General features: G+C 39.0%; 2 protein-coding genes across 2 annotated transcripts in view; one reads left to right on the top strand and one right to left on the bottom strand.

Moving 5' to 3' along the window:
* The window catches only part of LOC107706127 (catenin alpha-2-like), a 440,403-nt gene that overhangs the window by 84,815 nt on the left and 330,933 nt on the right, over positions 1-24,655 (bottom strand). The gene's annotated exons all lie outside the window — the stretch shown is intronic.
* LOC107706126 (leucine-rich repeat transmembrane neuronal protein 1-like) lies at positions 8,736-12,311 on the top strand. The gene has a single exon (XM_016509709.1). The coding sequence runs from the start codon at positions 9,764-9,766 to the stop codon at positions 11,336-11,338; it is 1,575 nt and encodes a 524-aa protein (XP_016365195.1). The 5' UTR covers positions 8,736-9,763; the 3' UTR covers positions 11,339-12,311.

Consider the following 24,655-nt stretch of genomic DNA (forward strand, 5'->3'; position numbering starts at 1 on the left):
GGGCTTGACTCCGCTTCGTCCACGGTGAAAGTCGATCCGGCGATCCACAGTAAGTTGATGTATTCCCTCAGCGACTAGCACAGATCAGCTCTACGCATGACGAAGTGGATATCGTCCTCTTTTGGAAGGCCAAACAAAGTAGTTTCGCTTTCACAACGAAGCACACAGCGTCTTCAGGACAGGCGGCGGCGGCAACAATACTACAGTGAGAATAAAAGTTACGCCGCCTTTTTTCTTTGCGTGAACATTTGGGCGGTGTTATGCAAATCTTCGCACATCGTGACGTAGACATGTGGGGGCGTGTTGGAACGAGCCATTTTAGGTAGGCGTGGTTGACTCTTAACTTTTATAAAGAATATCTCTTTGGATTTAAGACTTTAGTCTTTGCAACTTTACAGATCTTCTTTATGCACCAAGAGCTTGTAACACTCCAAAGAGAAAGGAAAAATTGAAATCGCATCATATGACCCCTTTAAAAGAAAAAGAGCAATGTTTTAATATAGATATTAACATTTTAACAGCAACAAGTTTACTACTACAATGAATAGGGGTGTAATGATTCATCGATATGGATCGATACATCGATACGATGTCTGACGATACGATGCTTCGATGCCACACGTAAAATATCGGTATCTGTGGTATAAATAGGCACCCTTATTTTGGCACTGTCCACATTTTCACATAATGTCCGTCTATGCATTACCGCCAACGTGTGAATTCTCGCTCAAACTCACGAATCAGGACTTGATATAAGGACTGCCTGAAGGCACAAGGTGAGCATAAAAGACGCTCGGGATTGTTTGCGGAACAGTCAAGCGCTGTGTGAGAAGTTTTCTGCGCACACATCTGAAGAGCGCACGCACGCACACAGACAGACTCAAGCTCACTTTAGACAAGTAATCAGTCAGCAATTAAATACGAATAAGAAGCTAATTATAAGTAATAGGACACAACAGTAGAACAAATAAATAAAAAATGCTACATACATTGTATAAAGTAATCAAATGCATAAAAACACTGCATATTCTTCACTGTGTAAATTAAATATATATTTATTTTTATTAAAGTTACAAAAGTGATTTAGTCAAGAGCAGTGAGATTTTCCCTCAATTGCTGTGTGATTAACATGAATGACAGACAGCAGGAGTATTAGACTGCTGTCAATTTAAGAGCTGCCTGGATCCAATATACTGTTACACTTTTTTCTTTTTCTTTCTCAGAATCTTCAGAATATACGACCAGGGCCAGTGGAGTTTCTACATATTCCACACAATGTCTTCATTGAATGGCACCATGAACCAAAAATCCCCGTGGAGCAAAATGAGGTTAAGTGCATTGGGCAAGGGGACAACAGCGATGAACCATGACTCACTCCAAATGGGCATCAAACCAGCAACCTTCCAGTTGGCAACCATCATCATTACCCAATATACAACACCCTCTCGTCTTTCCTCCTTTCCACTGGCTATACAACATGGGATCAGCTGTCTGGTGAAAGCTCCAGCTCACGGTAAGCTCCATGGTCCCCTCTCTCCCTCCTCACAGGCATGGTAAGCCTCAGTCAGGCCTGACCCTTCATTGTCATCCATCCACATTATCTCAGCAGAGGGCCAATTAGGCATTAACCACATTATACACCCAGAGACCCCTCTTTAGCCACCACTGGACTCAATAACACATTACCATAGAGACTCTTTAATAGAAGATGCTGTTAATTGTCAGGCGACATGAAAACCTGCCCACTAGCATGAACTTGTGTGACAAGCCCTAGTGACAGTGTCATTTAAAGACAGAGGGGGAAAAACAATATTGACAACAGCAGACAGAGACTAGGATATCACGCATCAAAAATGATTAATTGAATGATTCAATGAGTGATTCATGAGCAGGATTTACGGGCAACCATGAAGGTAGTAACTGACATGTAATGTCAAATTGCTTTGTGATAGTAATGACAGACAAAATAGCTGGTTTGAATATTGAGCTCATGAGAACTCATGAGACTACATATCAAAGTCTACATATTATCCATTTACAATGTGGTTCTTTTTTGCATGTTTAATGGTGACTGTCTAATATTTACTGTCACTAATGGGAGTTTGATCAAAGAGGTGCTAGTCAACATCAGGATAAGCTGTCTGGCTGTTTCAGTGGCTCTACATGTTTTTTTTTTTTTGTACAGTACATTGAGGATATTCAATAATGATTGAGATGGGATTTATTTAAATTGTTTAAAGCCAAAAAAGCATGCCCAGGCTGGTGGGAGATGGTATGCCAAAACAAAGAATCCTCTAATCCGGAAAAATCAGATAACAACATGTCATTACAAAACAACATATTCAATAAATCACACATATCTTAATCTGTTCCAAAAGTCGGGAGCTTCATAGTTATGCATGATTAAACAGTCCTATTTTTCCACATACTGCATTGTATGGATCAGGTCATAATTTACCATGAACTGATTCAAACCTGAATCTAAACATTAACAATTGACTACAGCAAAGCTGTATCATAATGATCTCTCTCTCTCTCTCTTTAATTTTTTAGAATCTAAATTAGAGGGAAAAAATTTGTGAAATTATTATTATTATTATTATTATTATTGTTATTATTATTATTTGATTTTATGCAGTACAAAAATAATCAGGTCCCCTAATATGAAAAAATCTAAGCCTAAGTGGGCAATTCGGCCATTTTGAGTCACTTTTTTGTAGTGTCAATTCAATGATTTACACTATATTTTATAATGCCTTATTTTGCAACAATGAAGTAAGCTATTTTCTTTGAATTTAAGAGATTCTGATTTATTAGCTGCAATTAGTAAATAACTGCTGGTACAACTTATTAATTTAAACTAATCAGATACATTCTCTTATATTATATAATGAATTCAATCAACACACATACATCATGACTATAGGTAGCAGAAACTGTCTGTTCTCTTGGTAAATGCACAAACACATGAAGTGTGGCTCTGTTGAACTAGCACTACAAATTTTATCACACCAAAGTACCTTGGTCAGAAGGCCTCAGCTGTGGTTCACATAAAGAATCTCTCAGTGGAGATGGAGTTGCTTAGAGAGCCAAATCAATAAGCCTTTAGCCTTAGGGCAGGAACCGGCTAGGGAATGAGGCTGAACAGCAAAGGCTTCTGGATCTTCACAATTATGCTACTTGTTTTTAAAAGTGCTACCTTAGGAAAATTACTTTCAGACTATTCGGTTTTTAAAGGCTAACATACTGTAAAAATTCTTAGTGATTATATTCATATTATCCAAGCAGACTGAACAGTCCACACATCATTTTCGTTTCTTGTGTGTGTGTGTGTGTGTGTGTGCGCGCGCACATATGCTACCATTTCAAAAGTTTGGGGTCATTACAATTTTGCTTTGTTTTGAAAGAACTTAATATTTCTATTCAGCAAGGATTCATTAACTTTTGAGCTTTCTAACTTTCTTACTGTTCTTATTGTATTTCTGATCAAATAAATGCATGGTTAATGTACTACCATTAAAGCTGCCTTTCCACTATCTCCGACTTTCACATACAATTGTTGCCTTTCGCCTCCACACTCCACAAAGCTCCCGTACTACTTTACATTGAAAATGAATGACTTCTGGTCTGTCGCTTGTCGCTTGTTAGAGATAGTGGAAAGGCGGCTTAAGGCTGTATTTATTTGATCAAAAACACATATCAGTTGACCAAGGTTCAAATTTACCACCACTCACACTTGAATATGCATCTGAGCCACATGAGCTTGTGCTCAGATGAGGGAGAATGAAATCATACAATCCTCCTGTTGAGAGGAGGGAAAAAATGTGAAGGGATTTAAATGTGATATCAAATGGAACTGAGAGTACTGGGCTTATAAATATTAAAATGTATCTTAATGCAAAAATATTAAAATGTGTCATTTATTTACACACCATTTGTTCAAAACCCTTTGCAATTATAATTAGGAAAAACAAATGAGTGCAACTTGCAAGTGGTGAGGAATTTGTAGAACTTTATTAATGGAAAAAGTTCAGTTTATTCAGTTTAGTTTTCGTCTTTGAGTGCATATTCTGCACAGGTCTAGTGAAAATGTCTTCAGCTAAGAACAAAGTAGGTGAAAGGCACAGACGGAAAGAGAGAGGCGTGAATATTCCCCAAGTTGTTTTGTTCTGACAACTCAAAGTATCCCACTTGCATTAATGAGGGCCTACAATCCAAAACCAGCACAATTGCACAATAAGCAGTGAGGAGGGTCACTCAGGAGCACTCACTGTTTCCACAAAGACCTCCACGTTCCTTTGATGACTCACAGTGTCCAAGTGGCCCACTGAGAGAAGTGACTCTTTCATACTCATCTGAGAGTAGGCCTGTGGAGTCAGGTCCTTGGGGAAATGGGTGACTTTTTTTTTTTTTTTTGCACCAGTAGTCTATTATCCAAGACGTTAGAGAGAAAAAAAAGAAAAAAAAAACAGACATTTCAAGGCAATGCTTCCACTGGTCAGGAATAGTAGTAACTGTGTGCAGGTCTGCATGCAAATTTCTGCAGCATGACTGAGGCGGGTAGGTAGACCTCACTGACAGGACTGCTAATCCAGAAAAGAGCCATTGATTGAACACGTCCCTAAATGCTGTGCTCCTCCTGGAAAGTGCGGCCATTTTAAGTCTCATCAGGACAGGGAAGAGCAGGTATACATTATAATTGCAGGAGACCTAAGGTGGACTTAAGCTTTAGCGGTTTAATGGCTTAGCTCCACCGGATACGAGAATGTGTGGTTAAACACTTAATGGTGCAGAAAACATTTTGCCATTGAACATAACAAGATATCGATTAGGTGTATAATGCATAAACACAATGCACATCTAATTGACGCTCTGAATAATTTCAGGCCCACCTCCTTTGTTCATGTCATCTCTATTAAGTATGTAAATGAGGATGAGTCATATCTATCAAGCAAGGTACCTTTGAGATTTATCGAAGTGCTGTAAATTTCAAGGGGTATACAATATAGACACAACTGCTCTCTAAACAAAGAAAAAATAATAATTTGTTCAACACTGAAACATATATTCCAACATCAATACAATCATTTTGACAATAGCACAGCTTGTTTTTAAAAGTGCACTTATTTTTTAAATTATATTTAAAAGATTGAGGAGCTTTGTTTTTGAATCCCATTATGACTTTCAAGTTATTCTAAACCGTTGTCCCTTTTTTTTGGTAATAATTGTGTTGCTATTTATTAAAAAAAAAAGAATTTGGTACACAAAATAAGGGTGAAATAAAATAAACGTAATCTTAGATGATAAAAAAGGGACCACATCTGGTCTATGATCACTCTAGCCAAAAGTGCTTCAGAGTCATTTTCAGGAATGGTTTGAATTCTCACATTTCCTCATTGCTGTGTCAAGTCATTACTGGGCAGCAAGTCATTAGCTGATGGTGCACCCATTTATTACAGCTAAAGAGCAATGGGCAAGGTGGAGGAGAGACAGATCAGGCTTTGGGATGACCACGGTTGTAGGCTTTTTCCTTCCACCTAGAGCTCAACACATCCATTTCTCTGTCAAAATTTTTGCTGAGCATTTAGGGTGCAAAATAGGTAATAGTTCCCTTTCATGGGAACTTCGAACTGCGTCCTCTAGGGGTCGCTATGGGGACGCCTCGTCGTGACCCGTGTCTGAAGCATACATTGAAAAAACACCAACTTGTTGGCCGGCGACAGCCATGACGTCACTACCGGTGCGACTATAGTATAAACAGGCGCCGGGAGCACACATCATTCTCTTCTTCGTCTTCATTGACTGTTTTGTTTGAAGCGTGCATTTCTGTGGTAAGAGCGATCTCTATTTATCTCATTATGGCGAGCACTAGCAAGCCAACAAGTTGGTGTTTTTTCAATGTATGCTTCAGACACGGGTCACGACGAGGCGTCCCCATAGCGACCCCTAGAGGACGCAGTGTCTCGTTCCCTACTCAGGGAACCATGGTTACATAAGTAACCTGAGACGATTTGAAGCGCCATACATTGAAACAGCAGAGAAATGCTGTAATTTCATATAATCACCTGGAGAATAGAAAGCAAATGTACATTTTGCTGTGGATTTTTTATTTTCTTTGATATATAATGGGGTGCAATTGGATGTGCTCAAAATAGTTGCCGTCCTGTCAGCTTCTCTAAGATCTGTTGGTTTTACCCCAAAAGCAGACTGAGGCTGGCCCAATACCCCTGTGTTTCTCTCAAGTCTATGCTGAGCAAAGAGAGAGAGAGAGAGAGAGAGAGAGAGAGAGAGAGAAAGCTTAGTGGGCTTTTTTCCTGAAGGCGTAGGAGTTTTAGTCTTGAGTTAAGGTAATCCAAGCAGACGCTGTTCACTTGCCCTTGTTTGCAGACTCCTGTGCCAATTAGCGGACTAAGGAGACTATGTGTGACATATTTTCAACATGAGATTAATTCATATTTCACAGCATGCTACACAAAGGAAAAGGCTGATCTTAAAATTATGGGAGCCATCAGAAAGCAGGCAAACCAACAGATGCATGCTAGCTTCATGTACAGGATCGTCACAGCTCATTGTCCTTGAAAATTAATCGGAATGAAATGACAAGCCTGGGGACTGCAATCCACGGTGCACTGCAACAAGGCTCCTGAGCAGAATATTTATGTAAGCTTGGCTAAGTGGCAACAGATGATATCTGTATTCCAACTGGATGGCGAGACTTGAAATGGCTGTGATAAACAAGCCTGGGCAGGCGGCATTATGCAAAGTAAATGTAGCGATTCGGGTTTAGGACTAGGCCAATGAGGGCGTGTGAGGGTGGGGCTGGGGCGTAAGGGGGAGGAGAGGGGAGTCGCCATGCCGTGGATTATATCTGAGTTTATGTGTCTCACCAGCTAACCGCTGTGACATATGGCGCGCAATGCCATTACCACGCTCGCTGTGCACAAGCTCATTTTTCAACAACCTAACAGCCTGAAAAGGCAATACTTACACTACAATGCCATTTTGAACTCACTCTGATGGTCCGATTGGAGTCTGGCAAAAAACACATTAATCTCGCTCAGAGACCATATCAGTATTGGTTTAGGATAGCTCATCGGCTAGCAAGAGTAACTAGCCACTGGAACTCACAAAGTGGCATGATGTTATTTATCAAGTCTCAAAAAAAACAATCAATAATACAAATCTTGTATTATTATTTTCTTACCAGGTTTCTTACCAGAACATATTACCCCAATTTTACAGTCTCTGCACTGGCTACCTATTAAGTTCCGTATCAGTTACAAAATAGTATTACTTACCTACAAGGCCCTTAATGGTTTAGCTCCTGCGTACCTACCTAGCCGTCTACCACGCTACAATCCATCACGCTCCCTAAGGTCGCAAAACTCTGGACTCTTGGTAGTACCTAGGGTAGCAAAGTCCACTAGAGGAGGTAGAGCTTTTACGCATTTGGCTCCCAAACTCTGGAATAGCCTTCCTGATAACGTTCGGGGTTCAGACACACTCTCTCTGTTTAAATCTAAATTAAAGACACATCTCTTTGGCCAAGCATCCAAATAATGCACATCATAATCTTGTACTGCAGTTATATCTGATCAAATGCACATTATTATTCTTTAGCTTGGGTTAAACAAATCAATTTTGCTTGGTTGGAACAGCAGCTACGCTAATTATGTCCCTATTTGTTTCTCTGTTTTTGCCACAGGATTGACATCCCGTGGTAACTAGGATTTACACAAGCTTCAGTCTGGATCCAGAACACCTGAGAAGAGATGATGCCAACCCCTCAGAGGACCTCAGATGATGCCAACCCTGAAACAACATACAAACAACTACCACATTTTCCTACAAGTTTAATTGCATCATAAAATAATTGCTGTTAATAGTGTTCATCGTCTGTTTGATTACGTCTTTAATTGATTTTTTCGATTTGATTTTCGTTAATTGATTTTTCTGCCATATGTACATTAACTGACAGCCACCACTGATAAGCTACCACTAAATATTGTAGAAACTTAATTTGCTGTAAAGCTGTGAAAAGCGCTATACAAATAAACTTGAATTTAATTTAATTGAAATCTAGATTTAAGAAAGCTGAATGTTGTTGATGCCAACCAGAGGTGGACATTTGCTTAAAATTCTATACTAGCCATACATATATTGTATATAGATATATTTCAATTAAGTATTTGAATATTTAATTCAATATTTAAACACAACTAAAAAGCTTTAATATATAATATGATATACTACACTTTCTATTGAGTAAGCGTCCTTTTGGGTGCTGCCCACCCATAGCCATGTGCTCTGCCTATAATAACAGATAAAAATAATAATAATTAATTAAAAAAAATTTTTTATCCTCGTCTATGCAAGACTTTCAACACATCAAACCACAGGGAATTGACACACTGCTTAAGTCATTAGAAGGATATTAATCTGCAATAATAAGCAAACCATGTACTACAAACAGTAGACGTTGGTTGGTAGATGGCGTGTTCCAAATCATTTAGAAAGCGAGGGAGTTGTGTGCTTCATTTAAACTATAGTTTAAGCCCAGCCTCTCTTAAATATCAAATTGTCTCCGAAAAGAGAGAGGGAGCGAGAAGGAAAGAAAGAAAAAGAGAGAGAGCATTGAAGGAAAAAAAGGGTGACCAGAAGAGCAGTAGGAGGAGGTGGAGGGTGGGAGGGAGAGAGAGCGAGCGAGCGAGCGAGCGAGCGACATCTCTCTCCTCCCTATACACCTCGCCTGCCTTCAGCCTCAGCATCTACAGCCTCCGCAGCCCACAGGAAATGAGCTTAATACAAAGAAGACATCGCTGAAGATTTGAGTCTTACTAGACGCACTATCATCAATGATCTTTGGATATCACTGCTATACAAAGAATTAAAAAAGACAGGAAAAAGAAAAAAGAGAGCTGTATGATGCTGATCACACAGCTTTTGCATGTGTATAATTGTGAAGAAACGGAATGAGCACTGACAGAATGCCAACGAGCTTCACTCAATGTACATTGTGCAGGTCAGTGATCACTTTAGGTTATGGATGGTGATTTGCGACGACAGATCGGGAGTCTTTGACGAGAAGGGAGGAAAAGAGGGAGAGTGAGAGTTTGGAGTGGATTATTCCCTCCTTCATGCGCGTTTTCCCCCGCTCGTCTCTCCCACAGATCAGAGCAGCAGTCAATGCAGAGGAAAGGCAGAGAGAGGACAACGCTCATGCATGCAGCCCGGGAAACTTGCACTTCCTACCAGCCTGCTGAATGCCACTTGGATTCATTCTCGTTTTGGCTCTTTCACACGAGGAGAACTAAGACATTGTAAGTCTGCCAGGATCTGGTGTCCGATGAAAAGGAGGGGGGGCTGAATTTGTACCACACTGGGGTCTTTTTTAGTTTCGCACATAATTAGTGTCGGCACAAAGGGATCAACTGAATAGAGGTTGTCAGCCTCTGGAAAGGGGTGAGTAGGCATCCTTTCATGTGAGATTGATTCACGAGGAGCGCAATTTTTTTGTACCTTCGTCTCTCTTTTTTTTTCTCTGATCTAGCATGAGCAAAGTGACTTGTCGTTTATTTGCCGTCGCTCTTCTCATTTCGACGTGGTAGGATATCTTGATTCTTTAAGTAACAAATCACCATCCATATTCTCTAGAAATACACATCAGCTGAAAAGACTTGGGGAGTTAAAAATCACAAAATCCAAAATGACCAAGATCTGAAAGATTCAATGGACTTTTTCTCTACGACACTGCAGGATATTCATGCTAATGGATTTCCTCCTAATTGGTCTGTACCTAAAGTGGCCACTAAGGAAGCCCCCTGGGCTAATACTCTGCTCCCTGGGCATTGTTCTGAAAATAGTTCCATTGGTGGGGGGGAACTGTCCGAGGCCGTGCCGATGCGACAACAAGCTGTTGTATTGTGAAGGGCTCAACCTGACTGACATCCCCCAAAACCTGAGCAGCGCCATTGGTTTGTCCCTGCGCGAGAATAACATCTCTGAGTTGCGGGAGGGGAACTTTGTGGGTCTGTCGCAGCTTACCTGGCTCTATTTGGACCATAACAACATCGAGATTGTGGAGGAGAACGCCTTTGAGAGGCTGCGAAGGGTTAAAGAGTTGGATCTGAGCACCAACCGGATAGAGAGCCTGCCCAACGGCACCTTCAGACCTCTGCCCAACCTACGAATACTGGATTTATCCTATAACAGACTTCAATCCTTGGAGCCAGACCTTTTCCATGGCCTTAGGAAGCTTACCAATTTACATTTGCGCTACAATGCCCTTAAATTCATCCCTGTGCGGATTTTCCAGGATTGCAGGAGCATGCAATTCCTGGATCTGGGTTACAACCAGCTGCAGAGCCTGGCACGTAATTCATTTGCCGGACTCTTCAAGCTCACTGAGCTGCATCTGGAGCACAACGAGTTGGTGAAAGTCAATCTGGCCCATTTCCCCCGCCTCATATCCCTGCGGACCCTCTACATGCGAAACAATAAGGCCACCATTGTGGTCAGCACCCTTGACTGGACCTGGGACCATTTGGAGAAGATTGACTTCTCCAACAATGAGATTGAGTACATTGAGCCACACGTGTTCGAGAGTGTGCCCAACCTTAACACTCTTATGCTGGACTCTAATAAACTGACTTACATAGATCAGCGGATTTTGGACTCATGGAATTCCCTGACCAGCATCACTCTGTCGGGTAATGACTGGGAATGCAGCAGGAATGTCTGTGCCTTGGCTTCCTGGCTCAGCAACTTCCAGGGACAACGTGACAGTGGCCTGCTGTGCGCCAGCCCAGACATCGCACAGGGTGAGGACATTCTGGATGCCATCTACGCTTTCCAGTTATGCGAGGACAACGTGGAAGCAACAACGCAGATCTTTACCGCTACCAGAAACCGTGCCAGAGGCTTCATATTCGATGGCCCGACGAGAAACCCCTATGAACTGCAGGATGTGGAGGGCGGGGAAGTGGTGACCAACTCCTTAACGGTGACTGCGTCTGCTGATGACCTGGAGAGTACCATGCAGATTCACAAGGTGGTGACAGGCACCATGGCCCTAATTTTCTCCTTCCTGATCATGGTCCTCATGCTCTATGTGTCATGGAAATGTTTCCCAGCAGGCATCAGGCAGTTGAGGCAGTGCTTCACCAGCCAACGTCGCAAGCAGAAGCAGAAGCAGACCATGCAGCAGATGGCTACTACGTCTGCATCTGAGTACTACGTTGACTACAAACCCAACCATATTGAGGGGGCACTTGTCATCATCAACGAGTACGGCTCTTGCACATGCCAGCAGCAGGCATCTCGAGAGTGCGAGGTGTGATATGCCACCCATGCCATTTTAAAAGTCAGTGGTTTCAAAGTATAAATGGATACGGAACACACGTTAACTTGGCACCTCATTTTGCTGCTCTCAGGAGGAAGTTAACATTTCTCGAGTGCAAATGGACTAAAAACAGGGATTTAGTGCTGGTTTCAACAGCCTCCAAGCCTTGTGGGAGAATCTGACTCTGACACCTGTGTACTTGATGCAAAAGATGTGGAATAATTATGTTGACCTGTCCTGGCTTCTCTTATGAAGAGTGGATATTTGAGCTTTAATGTGTCTTTCTACTTCAGGATATTCTAGGACTTTCTAAAGCTATCAAGGACATCCAGAACACAATTTTTACTGTGGTAACAAACAGACAAAATTGGAGAGGAAAACAACAAAACAAAGAAACCCTTAAAAAAAGATTCTATGTAAAATATGTTAACAGCAGAAATGCAAGAGTGGGGATAAAATGCAAGATGTTATCCTATTTCTTTTGTAATCTATGGAGAAAAAAAAGAGGAAAATACAAATGTTTAAATAAATGAATTGCAATTCACAGTACTCATTATTGCAGGTGAGTTGGAGGGTTGCTTTTTTGTCTGTGATCGCGGGGAAAGATGTTCAGAGAGCTCTGCAGTATTGCAGGATGTAAATAAGCAGGGCTGCTGGGAGCGCTTCACTTCATTTGAAATGCTAAGCCTCAGTCTAAGATTCAGATCTCCTTGTCTCTCCCTGAGATATAATCACTGTGCAAAGCTTGATTGCTATGGCTGTGTGCAGTTGCCCCCCTTGTACCTATCCTGAATAGATTAAGCAAACTAGCAAAAAACAAAACAGGCTGACGCGGTTTGATCGGATCTCACATGATAAAGTCAAACATTTGTGTGCTGTGCAAATAAACAAGACAAGGAGTGTCTAAGACCTTAATTCCCTTCACTGCTTCGACACACTTCACACATAAAAAAGAGCCTCAACCAAGGGGTAAAAATCAGAGCGAGAGGAGGCCTTAAACATTTAAATCTTAATGTACGTGAAATGGGCGTGATTAATTATCCATTATGTTTGGTTTTATTTAGTTTTGTTTCTCCCACGAAAAAGGCTAGCCAAATTCTAGATGTATATTTAATTGTGGCTTTCTGTTTAAATGTGACGTTACTTTAAAAGATGTCCTGTGGTAAGCTGTTGTTATTGCGTGAGTGATCATCCTGACAGATTGTTAGATCGTGTGCAGACTGCATCAGTGGCTATTGCGCTGGTGAAAGCACAGGGCCTCTGAGAGAAGGTACAGGCTGCTCCCTAGTGTTCATACCAGCAGCAGAGGAAGACGAGATACCGCAGCAGCAACAAGCCCTTGAATTTCTCTTGCCCAGGCTTTGTGTGTGTTCGTATGTGTACGCCTGTTGCTTATCTATATGCAGTCTCTAAGCTCAGCTCAGGATTACTACCACAGCGTAAAGTATCTGGACTAAACAACAAAAGCAGGCTGATTATAAAAAGGGAGATTTCACTTTACATCTACTATGTTGTCACCTCACTCACTTGGCTGTTATAAAGATGGATTTGTTTAGTACGCATAGGGGACATGCCACTGTGAAGATGGTAGATGGTAGATGTGTGTGTGTGTGTGTGTGTGTGTGTGTATGTGTATGCATTTGAATTTTAACTATTTAAGTGGGTGTTTTTTTATTTTATTTTTTTGTGTCATCTCCTAAAAAGGTGGAATTGAGTTTGTTCTGACCAGCTGCATGTGTGAAGTATTAATTTGTCATGTATGACTGGGATATGCCTTAAAGGGACAATGTAAGGCTGAGCGAATATTTTTTACAATCAAATCAAACAGTTTTATTATGAATTCCAAAGTCCCGCCCCCTTTAAATCCTTTAATACTTGATATGAAACTGTTCTATTTTCAGCACTGTATTTGATGCGTATATGAAGCTAAGCAAAGCTAAACCAATAAAATGTATTCCTACTGTTGTAAATGATACGCAATGTGACACACTTTGCCCTTTTCTGATTAATCTAGTCATGCTGTATTTTTTCTTTCTTTATTTATTTTATTTGCTGTTTATGCTTGTTTTCTGTCAGGTGAAGATGTTAATGCATTATTCAGAACATCTGGTCTGACACTCCTTGGACTACAATCTTTTCTATCCCCTTTTCATTTCATGAATGATACTGTTCATGACATATTTTGAAGCAAAGCCCTAAATATGTTCCAATGTGTGGTTGGGATTTTAATGAATCCTCTGGAGAGCATAAAAAAAAACACCTCTATTTGACTGAGTGGCAGATTCCTAGCATCAACACAATGATGACAGCATTGTTCCCTGCACAGCCGGAAAAAATAAATTGTAGCTATTCACGATCCCCCTTCTCAAAACAGGTGGTTGGATTGAGGAAAACAAAAACAAATCTTTCACTAACAATAGCTGTTAACCGTACCAGCGACGAGGCAACCGGCAACAGGGGAAACAATGGAGCCGTAGAGCGAGTTGTTTGATTACATTCACCCTTCTCTTTTCCAACTCTGAACGAATTTGAGCCATCCTCCAATCAAAGCGCTTCTGCAGCCTATTTTTAGCCCTTCTAGCTTATTTTGAATCAATATTGCATGTTTGTCATTTCATCACGGCACTTCTGGGAGTTGTTTTGAATTCCCTTTTTCCTTAATTATTATTATTTTCTATTTTTCTTCACAAGGAGCAAATTAATATTTGAAGTGGCGGGAGGTTTTGTTTGATCTGAAGCTCTCTCCTCCTCATGCTGCGTACAAACCCCTCTGCCCTCAAACTCTAACTAGAGTTACTGCTCTGACAGTTAACTCTAATAATTAATACTGTTATTGATGAGGCTCGAGGTAGATTGATACAGATAGTTTTTAGCCAATTACAGACTTTCTTGCTTGTTACTTTTTCCAGACGAAAATAAATAAATAAATAAATAATCTTGTGTTAGTGTTGACAGAGAGAAAAATAGGGGATGGTGGGGGTGGGGGAATATGGTTTATTTATACAACAATATTTTATTGATATTTTGGCTAATTAGTGTGGGGAACGCATGGCTATATGCCCAGTACTATTAGAGAGGGGGAGAGAGAGAGAGAAAGACAGCAATGGTCGATCACTAACACATGAATTCAAGCAGGGGCGAGCCCTTGGATCTGTGCGGAAGCAGTTGTGCCAAGTGGTAGGGGGCAAGACATTAGCGTTTGACCTTGTTAGTCTGAGCGCCCATTTGTGTGTATGTGTGTGCACGCAACATGCAAGTAGTAGCTGAATATGAAGATCTCAAGTGAGTACTACAGGGTTGTACAGCACTGAGTTGAGGAGGGTCAACACTGGTAAACAAAGCAAGATGAGAAGACGCTGCAAATAGCTACAGAACTAAAAACTAATTCTCAATCTATGCAAATCATCGGATTAATTTCAAACAGTCTGACTGCAAATCAAACAGTTTGTCTTCAACGTTACAAGACTAAAAATTATCCCTATTTGACTATATAACTTCAGAAGAGACCAACATCACGAACTATGCTTATATGAGTGTTATTTTTGTACAAGTGACATACTATTATAGTTTTTATAAAGATTTTGAATAATTTTGCATTTTTATAGTTTCTCTTCAATTTTAATTTTACAGTTTTAGTCATTTTGTTGTTTGCATTTGTCTTTGTTCTACATTATTATTATTTTTTATAATTTTTTATTTTAGTTTTAGCTATTTAAGAACAAGAAGTTACATCAAATAAATAGCTAAAATAAAATAACTTTTTTTTAAAGTTCCAAAGTCTCCAATAAAAAAAACAGCTATTTCAAAACAAATTATTTCTCAACAAAATACTCAGAGAACAAATGATCTAAATTAAGCGATCCACATGAATTTGATATCTCTATATTCTGTCTGTATATCAACAACTGTTTCATTTGTGTCAATTTTCATTTCTTCTATTGAATTTCAGGAGAAACATCTAAGAAACAAAGAATCATACACTTAAAATAAATCACCAGAAAACTCAATTTTGCCTAGCATCTACGCAATTTCCCTTGCTGTGTAAAAACCCTAGGACATCTGAGTTCTAAGTATCAATATCAAGCAAACGTCTCTAGGTTACGTATGTAACAATGGTTTCCCGAGGGAACGAGACGCTGCGTCGAGATCGCTTTGGGAACGCCCTTGCGTGACCGCGTTCTGAAGCACGTGTCAAATCCGTCCAATGGCGCAGCGAAACATCACGAGCAGGATGACGTAAGCACCAGAAAGCATAAAAGCGCATCCGGCCGGGCGCAAACCAGCTTCGATGAAGTAGCGCCTGCAGGGATGCAGGGAGTATGGCAAAGAGACGCAGCGTCTCGTTCCCTCGGGGGAATCAGCTGCCTAACAACCCAGACCACATTTCCTAGTTTCCTCGAATATCACACAAACAGATTGCATTTCATAAGAAATAAGGAATGGCTTGCGTAAATTCGTAGAAGGTTGGTGATATGGGAAAACTAGATTAAGTGTCATGGTACCAGCATACATAAAATCCAGATATTTCATCAGAGTCTCTTGATAGAGCACCAGATGCTTAACAAATTAATTAACCTTGCTTGCTGTCTCTCAGTGTTGATTGAATGCCCCTGTGTGCCATTCCCTGCCTCTGGTCTCGCATAATAAAACACCCACACATAAACAGATACCCTGCCAAAACATAGGAATGACCGGGACTCTAGAAGACAGCATTAAGAATCTACAGTACACAATAATTGACTGTTGCTTCCCGCGGCAGATCATAAATGTATTCAAGTCGATATCATCCTTACTATTTGCAATATGAAGTTATAGTAAAGAACTTGCTTTTATTAGAATGTGAGTAAACTGAACAAGACGGCTTTATCATTCTCCAACTCATCATTATAATTATCAACATCATCATCATCATTCTTATATGCGCATCTGCATCACTGGCGTCACATTAAGTATCGCCGCACACTGAAGAAAATGATACTTTGGACCAACCTAAAAAAATTACTGTAATTTGTTACAGCTAAATTTATTAGTTTTTCTCAAACTATATTTTTGATTTGGTTGAAACTTTAAATTTTAATTTAATATCAATCAAAATAGTTCTTCTGCCCAAGATAAAAAATTTACATTGAAACAAATCTAAAAGCGATTTCCTTGGGCCACGGACCGTCTTCACACTCCAAGCGATAATGGCGGATGGCGAAACGCTGGCTGGCGCGAACAAGGAATTAGTTGATGTGACGTCATGTGGTCACATGATATGAAAACATCTGGTTTAAAGTAAAAATACTACTCAAGTCAAATTGTTGCTTTTAATTTGATCTAGGGGGTTCGTTATTTGCTTTAAGGCAAACTGAACAAAACAGGTTTAAACCAGAAACCATGATTTTCACTTAGTCCAATGTAAAAATGCACTTTAAATGAACAACACAGTAGTTTCACTTTTTTCAGTGCAGGGGCATTGTGACATTTTCAAAATGTAACTAAATCATTCAAATAGCCATATATAATAAATGTATATGTGTCAGATAAGGCTAATTAGCATGGATTTAAATGCTCATTTAAACGGATACATACACCCACGTCTTTATTAACAGACGAAGAGACACTAAAGTGAGTGGGAAGAGGGCATACATCAGCACTTTATGAAACAACACATAATGGCATAAAAAAAGGCTGCTGCTGTTGCAATTTAAGTCATACCTAATGTAAACAGCTTGGGCATTACATTAATTAATAATATGGCATTAAGGCACCACACAAAGTCAGATAGCAAATGGATGAACGGTAATGGGCTAACGTTCAGCAACATCTGCTCTCGCATTTGTGGCGCTGAACTGAGCACACAGTCGTAGGGTGGAAACAATGCCGATTGTTATTTTCTGCAAGTTAGCGGAATATCTCATGGGTCGCACCCAGTGCACAGCTCGCTGTTCTCCATTTATGCAGAATATCTGAAATGTGAGAAAACAGTGGTACTTATTTGCTGACCCTGACAGTGACTTTTCCCAGAAACCCTTGAGAGACAGAGCTACCTGAGAGCACTTTTGATGATTACCATGTGAGAGAGAGAGCACAAGAGGAGTTTAGAGCACTGTAGAGATCAGGACATATTAATGCATTGCAGTCTGTGTCTATACTGTGAGTAAAGCTCGAGAGAGAGATGTGGCACAATAAAGAGGATCAATAACCTTCGTCTCTGTTGCTCTATTTCTCTCTCCCTCTGTATTCTTAAAGCGTCAACTCTAAACTCCAAACTAAAGATGTTTCGATTATGCATAACCTTATGTTTCCTTTAAAAACAAACCGAGAGTTGCAGTGATGACGTATATTTGTGTAGGTCAACCCAGAAGTGAGCATCACCCTGATTCCCTTAACAAAAACCCAGGATTTTTTCCCCATTAGCTTTTGCATAACTGCAGAAACTAAACTCTGTGACCACCAAAAGTTTTTGATTCTTACACATTTTCGTTTATCATGATAATCTTCACAAATTCATTTTTGATGAGTTTGATGAGTATGCATTTTTGATGAGTTTGGCATGATGCTCTTTAATGTCCCCAAAACCTCTTTAGTCCCATTTAGACACTTGTTAGCAACTGGGGTATTACTGATGTATTTTATGGCATAGAATACAATCTGAAAATATCTAGGCTTGTGTTAATTATAGACATTATTACAAGCGTTTAACTAAAAAAACATATTCAAAAACCGACTGACTTCAGGACAATGTAACTAACTCAGAACTAACTAAAATTCTAACTCATTTCTGGGTTTTGGCCTACAAAAATGCATCATCCATATAGCACTCTAATTTGCATTTTGTTTAATTATGAGATGGAATGAATGTATGGTTACCTAGCAACTAGCAGTTCAATTTGCAATATTCAGAACATAATCTCTGCTATACTTTTTGAGGTAGAGTCTTACAATTTCACATAAGAGTCTCATACTTACAAGGTACAAACTTGCCCAAAGGACACTTAAGTTCATTGCATTGTTGCGTTGTAAGTAAAATCATTTAAAATCTTCTTCTCATAAACCACTTTCCAATGAAACTTGTTTTATGCCATAAGTAGATATGGATAAACATTTGTAAAATTTAAACCGATTTGTTGAGTTTTTACAGATCTGGGAAGAAAAAAAAAACAACAACTTTGCTTCCTATGAAGTATGTACACATCAAATCGAATAATTACTCTAGGAACATGAGGCAGTTGATATCAATATTGGTGATATGTGACTGACCATAAAGCTGACAAAAGTAACTTCCCATAACCTGCTGAATTGCTAATTTATATATTTGAGGTTCTTTATTGCTGATTTATCTATTATGTGCCAATTACATCTCTCTTCAGTATCTCAAAGTGTGAATGGTGGGTTATGAGATTCAAAGTGACAAAAACAAAAGCACCTGATATCTGTATTTGAACAGCTGAACACTCTCTGCTCTGACAGGATGAAAAATAAATCTTGCAGAGCAGTAATTTCCGCAGTAATTCCTCTGCCCCACGGGATATCAAAGATGCTGCGCAAAAATGGGATTTGGAGGGAAGCATAAGGAATCTTGATTGTGTTGAGAAGGACAATGAAGGCTGCAGAAAAAAAATAAGCCTGTATAACCAGTTGACTGCTGGATAAAAAGGGGGTTTTCAATAACCGATGATAAACTAAACACATCATTTACATTTACATTTAGTCATTTAGCAGACGCTTTTATCCAAAGCGACTTACAAATGAGGACAAAAGCAGTCAAAACTAACAAAAGAGCAACAATATATAAACAAGTAGATAGAATAGAAAAAAATAGAAAGCTAGTGTTTGTTTTTGTTTTTTGTTTTATAAAAAAAGAAGATAAATATACAGTAGAATTAAAATAGAATAGAAAGTGCTAGAGTTAGAGGGTCAAATAAAGGTGGAACATTTGTCATTTACAAACATGTCATTGTAGAAACATGTCATTTAATGCTTTACCTAATGTAAAAAAAAAAAAAAAAATGGCAATGTCATATGTCAATAACTTAAAAATGGCTTATTTGGTAAATTGAAGTGTAAATAAGAATTAGCAAGCATATTAACAGAGTAAATTTTTTTTCTTCTTTTTTGCATCATTTGCCTTCTTAGATTTATCTTTCACTGAGCTTGGCACAATGCATTCTGGGACTGCCTTCTCTGTCAAATAAATACGTAATGCTTCCTTTGAATTTGGCCAAAAGATGATATCTTACGAGGCAGCATAATTAAACTGCCTATTTTTTTGGACAGGCTTCATGTCAAGAGCGCAACTACAAATGTTGTCTCCATAGGAAGTTCACTGGGCTTTGGAACAGAGTGTATATGATATACACACCAGCTATCTGTCACTGAACCATTAATGAGGAAACTGAAAGTCTCCTTATGTGTTATGTATGGACCTTTTAAATATTTAACATGAATTTTGCATGCATTATGGCATGCTAATATGTTTCCCAAATTAAGAAGTAGATTTCAAGTAAAAAAGTGTCACTTATGTAGTTAAGTGTTAGCAAAGATGGACATCCGCATAAAGAGAGAAAGAGATTACATTTATCATGGGCTGCGATTAGATCACTAAAACCATGAAGACAAGTCAAACACCCTGCATCTTTCTTCTCATTCTTTCATGATAGATGATCAACTAATTTACTTTTGTCTAATGAATGGGACTGATTCTATAAAACTATAAAACAAACACAGAACATGAAAGTAGCAAACAACTATAGAGACACTTTGATTAGAAAACAGCAACACTTTGATTAGAAAACTTAAACTAGATTTATAGTTACTTAAAATTAGTGCTGTGAAACAATTAATCGTGTTTAATCACATCTAAAATAAAGGTTTTTGTTTACATAATATATGTGTGTACTGTGTATATGAATTATATGTATATAAATACACACACATGCATGTTCAAATTTAAGAAAAATATGTTGTTTATATATTAAATATATTTATATATAATGTAAATTATAATAATATAAATATATGCATGTAAATTCATGTAAATATTTTCAGAATATATACTGTATGTGTTTATTTATATATACATAAAAATATGCACAGTACACACACATATAGTAGGTAAACATAAACTTTTATTTTGGATGTGATTAATCGCGACAGCACTACTTAAAATAAAAATGTGAAACAATTGACACTTAAAATCAACCAATGAGGCTATTAGACTGGACATCAGCCAATTAAAATTGTCCAATGGGAAAATACTGTAACACCCAAATGGACTGTTTACTATATTAGACTGCATACTATTCTGCTATCTGTAGTACCTACAGATTTAACCCTGATGAAGGTCTGTTTGCCAAAAACTGTTTAAATAGAGTTTAAATATTCCAAGTGTTTCTCAATATTCATGAATCCATAACAAAGTGTGTTTTAAAACAGGAATAAGCCACATAAAGCATGATTGGATATGTTAAAGATAAAGGACTTACCTATTTAAGAAGAGTTTGGAAACACATGCAGATAGAGACCAGCAAGTAGAGGTGGACGCACAGGAGGGGGAAAAGGAAAGAAACAAAGATGGTCAGAATGTTTCAGTGTGTATATGCAAATGCACATAAGCTAATCAATGCATTTCACTTGCTCATTTTGTTTATTACAAATGCAAATGTTTCAGATAAAATAGACGTGTAAGACATTTACAAATTCTGCCAAAAGATCAACAAAAGACAGCAGCATAAAACAAGACAATCCTTCAAATGCATTTGTGATCAGGATGCATACCAGTGAAAGAACGAGAGTAAGAAAGAAAGACAGAGAGAGAAAAATAAATAAAGAGAGAAAACTATGTGCAGCGAGTGAAGATGAAACAGAATAAAGAGGTGTCAAAGACCCGTGCTGCTGTAGTTTAGACAGATGGTACGCTCCATGCTCGGGTCCCTGACAATCTTTAAAGCAAGTGTCTATGCCTACATTTGTGTGTGTTGAAAAGATTAACACACATGTACCCATACGGCACAAACAGCATTGTTCTCGGTGCCCACTCTTTGAACTCTGTCCTCTCCCGTTTGCAAAACATGGCATGGCAAAACGTTGCTTTGCTGCGTTTCAAAATGGCTGAGTGGGAAGATAACTAAAGGCTTCTGCTTTATGCATCTCCCCACTTTTTTGATTCCAAAAGCGCAAGTTTTGCCATCACACCCCTCCATATAGTTGCCTCGGCTGTTGACAAGAGAGATGGAGTGTGTCATGCCAGTGTGTGTCCTCTGCAAAGCACCTGATTACATTCACGGAGACAAGAGGAGATTTATGAATGCAGTCTCAGGCAAAGAGCGGCCCCATCCGCACTCTAAATAATGGCAGCTCGGAAGATCTTTTTTTCAGTTCCAATCCCTGCGTCCCAAACTACCGGCTCAACTACCCAAATTAATATTTATCCCACTGAGATTATCTATCCACCTCGGCATCCCATTCTGAGGGTTATTTCAGTGCGGAGAACACTGGAGGCGACAGGTCCAGATGCGTGGTTGGTGTGACAGTGGGATGCGTTTGGCATTCGGTCTGTAGTGTAGCCAAAATCCCCTGCAGAAAAACTCCATTTATCCTCTCTAGTGTAAATATTGAACAGGTTTCGGACCAGGGGGAATAACTAATGCTAATGAATGGGGAAACTCTTAGCTTATCACACTTTATCAGTGAATAAGCATGCTGTCCGGGCTCAGAGGCGGCAGATAAATTGAAGGGGGTTTGTTTTAAAACAGATGAATTGGGCGAGACCACACTATTTGCAACATGATCAGTCAGTGTCAGCTTATGTGAGTCAGTCTGCTATAATAACGTTAAACTGGCTCGGTGCTCCGCCAAGCCATAATGTGATCCAAGGCAGGAGTCCAGGAAAACGACTGAATGTAAACATGCATAACTTGACATGTATGATCTGTGTGTGACGGAAAATGAAAGGGGATTTGACACAGATGGTGATGCATCAGAATAAAAACATTTATCAAATGCATGGTTCCGCATGTGAAATTTGATTGGATGAGCCACTCTGCTGTGCGTCACACACATACAAATTCTGCAGAAGGCTTCAACGATTTCCATGGAATTGGACCACACGTCACTCACACAAAGTTCCACACATCCCACTCCCCTTGTGTGTTCATTCATTAAACATTTTGGATAATCTGATCATGCTTTCTGCTAACAATATTTGTGTGGAACTCATTCTCTGTTTTACCATAAACAGTGAACTCAAAACTAAATAATTATAAATTAAACTAATGCAGAAGTCATCAGATTTTAAATGTCTCATTCATTCAAATGCCTCATTCATTCATTCATTCATGCACTTGTATTTTCATTAATATTGTATTATATTATTTATTTGTACTGTTCTCTGAGGTCCCCTTATATTGTTATCAAGTTTTTACATCAAAAGACATCATAATTTAGAAGTAATAGGCTATTTTCTTTGTTTAGGGGTACTTACAGGATGTTTTTATAGCACAATGACCTCTTATATGTGAAAATATCAAGGGATATTTTGGTTTCTCAGTTCATGACCCCTTTAAATTGAGTTTTCTTGGGGAAAAAAAAAATCTAATTTTCAACACAGAAGTAAGTTATTTTCTGTGTAGTTGTGAGACCCTTTCAATAGCCACTATAGGTAGAACAGTAGAAGAACAATAAAGTGCATTAAAGCAAAGCCTTGCACATTCAACGTTGGCTAAAATGTAAAATAAAAATAAGGTGGAAAGGAGATCAAAATTAAACACTGACTATTTTTTAAGGGTCTAGTCTTTGCACCTGTTGGTTTTAGTATTGAATCCTCTATTGGAGTAAAATTGGTTATGTTGTTATAAATAACTAGCGACCTAGAAATGTGGTCTTGAAACCGCAGACTGCGTTACTGCATCTCAGCTGTTAACAATCACACTGTTTTTATTTTCTTGATGGATTCACACCATACAAACCTGATTGCCTACCGGTCAGCCATATTCTACTCTACTTCCTGCTTATTAACCCCCTGTATGTGAGGTATTTACATTTATTAGCTGACGTTTTAGCATTTAGCATGAACAGTCTGATATGATGGCTCAATACTTACCACAAACAAACCAAAACCCCTAATCACTTGTTTGAGATACAGCCTAATATATGTGTGCGATGGTGCTTATGTGCAGGCAATCCAAGTGTGAATCAAGCTTGGATTATTCTCAAACCACTTTCCCCTCTTCTACCCATTCCTTCCTGATGACTTGCTACTGTCCTATCAATTCTAAAGACAAACAAATCCTAATAATTTGTTTATTCAGACCTGGATATATTACAGTGCCAAATATAAGCACAGTGTTAAGTAGACCATAATGATGCGCCAAAGGACATATACAGTAATTGACCGTTCGCAAAGACCCGTCCTCCTTAGTTACTGTTGCTATCCCCGACAAACAATGCCGCTCTCACACTACACACCATATTCTCACGCAGTGAAAAATACATTGCAGAGCAAAGAGGAAACTGACAACACGGCGACAGAGAAGACAGAACAGGTTACTTCTGGTATGAAACAAGGTCTCAGGACTCTCAGCTTTCATATTTTGTCATTTTTAAAGAAATTCAAACAATAAATACCGTTTTGTGGCTCTGCAATGTGTCGTGAGTATTGCCTCTGTTCAAACCGATCGTCTTTTCATATTTACATAAAACAACGAAATAAACATAAATAAACATCAGAAAGTATTTTATTTCAACCGCGGAACACACCATTTTTCAAGTTTACGTCCACTAAAAGTTAATTTATATATTTTCTGAGCCGACAATATAACGTGAAACCTATGAAAATGGTTTTAAAAAACACACGGTGCCGTAGTTTCATCACTTTAGAGCAGGAGTGCCCAAACTCGGTCCTGGAGGGCCGGTGTCCTGCAGATGCTCCCGATCAGAGTGAAGTACACGGAATTTTGTCCACAGAATGATAAGAGCACACGTTTTAACATATCATTTTATTATTTAACACTCAGTATTTTAACTTAAGCGCTGCAAGCCCAGCCAACAACAGCGCAATTTAAAGGGATAGTTCACCCAAAAATGAAAATTCTGTCATTAATTACTCACCGTCATGTCGTTCCAAACCCGTAAGACCTCCGTTCATCTTCGGAACACAAATTAAGATATTTTTGATGTATATGGGAGGGGCATGCTCTCTGACCCTCCCATATACAGCAAGGGTCCTTACATGATCAACATCCAGAAACGTAGTAAGGAGATCGGTAAAATAATCCATGTGACATCAGGGGTTCAACCGTAATATTACAAAGCTACGAGAATACTTTTTGT

This window comes from Sinocyclocheilus rhinocerous, unplaced genomic scaffold (genome assembly GCF_001515625.1).
Source record: "Sinocyclocheilus rhinocerous isolate Xijiao unplaced genomic scaffold, SAMN03320098_v1.1 scaffold3309, whole genome shotgun sequence".
NCBI classification, from domain to species: Eukaryota; Metazoa; Chordata; class Actinopteri; order Cypriniformes; family Cyprinidae; genus Sinocyclocheilus; species Sinocyclocheilus rhinocerous.

Excerpts from the sequence above, each read along its gene's own strand:
- LOC107706126 (XM_016509709.1), top strand. The coding sequence starts at position 9,764 with ATGCTAATGGATTTCCTCCTAATTGGTCTGTACCTAAAGTGGCCACTA.